At 50.2% G+C, this 5,595-nt stretch overlaps 1 protein-coding gene across 1 annotated transcript; it reads right to left on the bottom strand.

The window, feature by feature from the left end:
* Positions 1 to 888: 888 nt before the first annotated feature.
* Positions 889 to 5,020, bottom strand: LOC132322259 (uncharacterized). The gene is made up of 5 exons (XM_059836624.1): positions 4,532 to 5,020; positions 2,831 to 2,911; positions 2,063 to 2,188; positions 1,584 to 1,731; positions 889 to 1,436 (listed from the first exon to the last, which is right to left on the bottom strand). Exons 3-5 carry the CDS (start codon positions 2,151 to 2,153, stop codon positions 1,073 to 1,075), a joined length of 603 nt encoding a protein of 200 aa, XP_059692607.1. The 5' UTR covers positions 2,154 to 2,188; positions 2,831 to 2,911; positions 4,532 to 5,020; the 3' UTR covers positions 889 to 1,072.
* Between the last annotated feature and the right edge of the window lie 575 nt (positions 5,021 to 5,595).

The raw sequence follows: 5,595 nt of genomic DNA, 5'->3' as shown, positions 1-5,595 counted from the left end.
GCGATAGAGATGGAATAGCAGGAAATGGGCAAGTGTGATGCAAGATTGTGTAAGTGAAAGATATCTGAGAGAAGTTGCGAAGAATCTTAGGTGAGAGGAGATGATGGAGTGGCCTTTGGCTAGACTTTTCTTGTATAGCCATGGACAGAACCATTTTTCCTGTGACACAGAGACTGCGTTTCATGGGATGCAATGGCTCGGAGCCAAGAAAGTGCAGTGAGATGTGATGTGAAAGAGTGCGTGAACAGAGATGATGGGTGAGAAGGGTGGTGGTGCCCTCAATCTTTGGTGAAGGAGAAGACCTCTGTTCTTGAGACACTTCAGCCCCAGGGGGTGACAAGTGTCCCAAAAGTAAGAGACTGTGCTCTTTCAGAACGGGGCAAAGCACCCTTAAAAGGAAAACCCTAGGAGCAGCTCTGGTCCCTGCGCAGTGGTGAGAGCACTGAACATAGAAGGAAGAGGGCACAATAACAAATGTTCTCCAGGCGGTGCCACGTGTGACATAGAAATGGTGCAAGAGGGACTCCTCTCTTCTTGATGAACTGAGAACTGATTATCTGAAGAGTGGTGATAGACTGAGAGTTAGTGATCGAGGGTTGGTAACTGAATTGAGAATCCAAGGTATGGTGGTACTGTCATGTATTAGGAATTTGGTGGGAGGAGGAGAAGGAATGTTTTTAGAAAGTTTCCATTCTGAGTTCTTTGTGTGTTTCTTTTTATAAATATAGTTGTAAGTTAATAAAGTTTTTTTTCCCCTTTATTCCTAAGTTGGAGCTTGCTTTGTTCTATTTCCGGTCACATCTCACAGTAGACACCAGAGAGAATGTATTTTAATGGGAGCACTGGCATTGCGCCAGAGTCAAACCATGACAACAGGCAAGAACTTACTACTTTTGGAAATAGATTTATTTTCAAAATCACAAAAACAATCATCATCCGCTAATAGAAAGTATTGCTATCATTATCAATAAAAGAATCAGTATCACTATCACTAAAATAATCACCGTGCTTTAATATCGAGTATTACTGTCATTAAAAGAATCACTATCACTATTTATGATTGTCACTGTCACTAATCTTCATCGTCCAACATAAAGTATTCCTCCTGGTACTGGCAGCAGGGGCACCAGGATGCCGTGGGCTGAGGTGAGTCCAGGGTAATCCAGTAGTCCCGTGAAGTGGCACCATCAGCCAGAGCACAGAAGGGACACGTGGACAGAGGTGATGGGTCTGCGCGCTTGTTCTTGTACAGCTGGGCAAGCTCTGCTGCAAAGATCTCAGGAAACAGAGGGCAGCTGTCCCCGACCCTCTTGGCTTGGGGTCTCTCGCCACTTCCTGATCCTTCTGCTGACTCTGTTTCAACTCTAGGCAGGCCACAGCTTTCCCAGGAAGAGTCCCAGTCTTGTCCTGTTGCCTCTTTGTCTTCCTGGGCCCTACTGCAGAAAAAGATTTCCAAGACTCCTCATAGATACGAATTTGGAGTACAGCTAATACATTGCAATGCAGCAGTTTCCACAGAGCTGCCTGGGCACTCCAGCAGGGAGCAAAAACTTCATTGCCAATGGCAGCAATGAATAACTCACATGTCTCTCTTCAGCAGCTGATACATGACTATGTACCCAACCACTGCTACAAGAAGCAGCACAGACGAGACTGCAATAGACGCTAGGAGGTACTTCTTGCTGAAATCCCACTGTTCAGGAGTCTCGGCTTTTTGCCGAGCAGCTGATTCTGACAGGAGAAAAGACAATGCAAGAGATAATGTTAGTACTCTGCACTAGGGATAGTCCCACAGCACGCTTCAGACGCCCAAGGATTATTATCTTCAGAGATGGGTTCCTCTGGCTCCGGTGTCTCAGCAACAGGGACCAAGAGGGATCCTACAAAGTTCTCATGGGGAAGAGCCCAGTGTGTGCCAGGGAACAGCACTGCCCCAGTCTTTTCTTCCAAGCTACAGGACAGGGCTGTGTGCCGGGCAGCTGCAATTCATCCATGGTGAGCACTGCAGGGATACAGCAGAAATGCTCCTCTTCTTCCAAGACAGCATTGCCCAAGCACTCACCTGAATATTCCTGAGGCTTAGCAACTGTGCTGGTGTCCTGTATTGCTTCTCTTTCTTCATCTGGGCCTGGCACACTGTCATTTTCTTCCATAGGGAAGGTCTCTGGCAAAGTCTCAGAATCTGTCTCTACACAAAAAACATTGGACACTTTAACCAGAAGCCACTGCCCCTTACCACAAGCATGGTACCAAGGCCTGGAAGTAGCAATTAGCAGTGAGGAGCCCGCTGTCCCCAAAGACAAGAGGAATCGACAGCTGGATTTTTTGCAATGCAACAAGAAATGCAGACCCAAACCACCCAAGACTTAATTGACCAAATGACCCACAGAAGGAATACCTTCAGGTCCACCCTCGCACTTGGGGTCCAGCTTCAACCCATCCCTGAGCCTGAGGTTTGGCAGGGGCAGCCAAGACTTCATGGGATAATATTTCTGCCTCCATGCCGCGCTGAATGTGAGGCAAACACAAATTCAGCACAGGCCTTTTCCCAACATCTGGATGCCAATGTCTGCACACAGCAGCTCTGGCCAGTAATGGTACATCTGCAGCAGCAGCTGGAGATGCCCCTGGCAATCATCTGGAATCACAGCTGTGAGCAGACGCTGTGCTGGACCATCTCTATGGCTCACTCCAGGAGGTGTGAAATGGAGTGTCCCTGCAGCAAGACTCTGACTGAGCGCTTCTGGCTGTCCAGGATACAGCACATTCCTACAGCAACCAAAAGCTCAGCTTCCCAGATCCCAGGGTTAACAGAATGGGATAAACTAACCAGATGGGTCTTCATCCAAGGCTGTCAGGAGCTCCTCTGCAACATCAGGGAATCCTTCAGGAACCGCATCATAATTCTTCCCTATGTCAGATTTAGAAAAGGATGTTGTACCTATGAAGGTGTATTTCTCATGAATACCACAGGGAAAAGGAGTGCTCATTCTTGTGAAGGCAGTAGAGACTGACTACTCACGCCTGAGGTACCAGCTCGGAATCAGCATGGTGTCTGACTCTAGCTCAGCAGTTGGAAGAGCATTGTCTGTGTCCACAACTACAATCAACCACCAAAAGAATACATTATCACATGCACTGCCCTCGTGGTCACACCTCAAGGCCTGCATGGGGAAGGTACTGACAGGGCACACACAGGTGGTTCTGTATTCTCACAGCTGCAGGGGGGTCTGGTTCCCTTGGGACACTGAGCTGCTCTCACATGAAGTGAAAAGCCACATGTCCAATGGGTTGATCAGGCCTGGAGCCATGCCGGGAGGCTGGATAACCAGAGGTGAGTGATAACCAGAGCGGAGTGATGGATTACCAGTGCTGAGGTTCTGGACATGAACTGCCCCTTCCCACCTCCTTGCCCCTTAGGAACCTCTCTCCATGCTGCACGGTAAAGCAGCTGCAGCCCCTCACACCACCCCTGGTGTGTCTGCCCCACTGCCCACACCGTGGTGGCCTCCTGGCTCAGCCAGCCCTAGTCCTGGCCCCGCTGCTGCCAGCCAGGGCTGTGTGCTGGCCCCTGCCTGCCTACCTGCTCCCTGCCCAGGTGCTGGAGCACTCTGGGCATTCTGGGCTTGCAGGGCCAGGAGAAAGAGGAGCAGGAGGAAGTGGCTCCGGACCATGATCCCCCCTGCTCGCAACGTTCTGCTGCTGCTGCTGCTGCTGCTGCTGCAGTGTTGCCCAGAGCGAGCACTGAACAACACAGTGGGGCTGTGGAACCTCACATCAAACCGAGCTCTGTGACCTCATGACAAAGTGGTGTCTGTGAACTTCCCAATGTACACCCATGTTGCCTATGAATCCCTGGTCCTCCCTTCTCTTGAATTTCCTTATTCTGCAGAGGAATGGAAGGAGCAAAATGGAGAAGGGTTGATGTATTCGGGGAAGCAGCACTTTGAATGGGAATGCAGAGGCACTCACGTCTTATTCTTCAGAAATCCCCTATCTGAAGCCCTGTATTGAATGCAGCTGTAAAAAAACCAAACAAAAATGTCTTTCCATGGTAGTATTTTTGTCTGACAGCATTCTGACAAGAAACCTGCTTTTCCCATTACTTCTGCTACAGTTTCATCACCTCTGATGGCAGCACTGCTTCCATCCTCCACTGTCACACAAACATGGGTGTGCAGTGCTCACACTTCTCCCAAGTGAGCCTGGTGTATTCTATTCCCTTTCCACTTCCAATCCTACTTCAAGCTCTCTTAAGAAGCTCCACTAACTCCTGAGCCAAGATCCTTTTTCCCTTTGAAGCAGACATAGCCCATGTGCCACCATCAGGCCTGGTGTCCTGTAGGGTAACCCACGGTCAAAGCCCCACACTCCTGCTGGGACCACCAGGGTGCCAGATATTCACCTCTAGAACCTTCCTTGTGCCTGGGTCACTGCAAGCGGCAGAAGTGAATACCACATACGCCCCAGATCCCTCAAGCAATCTTCCAGAGGCTCCTGTGACCAATATGACATTCCTTCCCCTCTGTACCTCACACAGCCCAGCTCCAGCTTTCTGCTCCTTGATCCTCTTTGAGCGCTTTGGGGAAGGACTGTCACTTCCCCCATGATCTAAGTCAGCATCTCAGGTCTCCTTGATGTGCTCAGCATTGGACACCCATCCTTCCCAGAACATCCTTCCCTCTCTGCCGAGGCCTTCCTGATTCAGGGCAGCATCCCAAATGAGCTCGTAGAGAAGTTTTTGCATGTCACTCAACAGCGTGTCCTTGTTCTGGTGCAGGCAAGCCTTTTTAATGTCCATTGCTGGGAAAGTAGGCTGAGGCTGGCACAAACACGTCCTGCACTGGCAGTGCAAGTTTCTCAGCACTCCTGTCACAGCCTCAGCCCTGCTCCCAGCTCTGTGCATTCTACCCCAACAGAAACAGCCGCAACAGGTGTCCTGGTTTGAGAGGAAGTGAATTTTTGCCCTGCTGTGGTCAAACCAATAAGTGCTCAGATTTGAATATTGGCACCTGGCGTGGGCACTGAGGACATGCATACACATCTGAGAACCCAGGTGGGTTAAAAGCAGAGAAGTCTGAGGGCGAAGCTCTCTTGGGTTCCGTCCCTGAAAGAGGTCAGACCTCCCCCGCCTGGCTCTGGGCTGGGGGGCGGGGGAGGGGAAGCCACGAGGCCTGAGTGAGGTAGGCCAAGGCCTTGGACAGAGAAGGGAGGTGAAGACCTCTGCAAGATGGAAGGGTGGAAGAACTCTGAGAGACATCAGGGAGCCCCCCAAAGAGAGAGAAAGAAAGAGAGAGAGAGAGAGAGCGCGAGAGAGAGAGAGAGAGAGCTTGTGCCACTTTGAAATTTGATCTCATGTGCTGGCAGCATGGCCGGCAGGGAAGGAGAAGGGGGGTGATGAGAAGGTGCCTGCTGGCAGGGCAGCGTGGGAGTACTGGACAGGCAGAGCCTCATATTTAAACCCTTTTCTTAGATGATGGAAACCTTACAAATTCTGATCTTCCTGGAGCTGAATGAAGAGAGCGATAGAGATGGAATAGCAGGAAATGGGCAAGTGTGATGCAAGATTGTGTAAGTGAAAGATATCTGAGAGAA

The sequence above is a fragment of the Haemorhous mexicanus genome, chromosome Z, assembly GCF_027477595.1.
Source record: "Haemorhous mexicanus isolate bHaeMex1 chromosome Z, bHaeMex1.pri, whole genome shotgun sequence".
Classification (NCBI taxonomy): Eukaryota; Metazoa; Chordata; class Aves; order Passeriformes; family Fringillidae; genus Haemorhous; species Haemorhous mexicanus.
The sequence above is the reverse complement of the archived record's forward strand: the minus strand, read 5'-3'. Positions and strand labels throughout refer to the sequence as shown.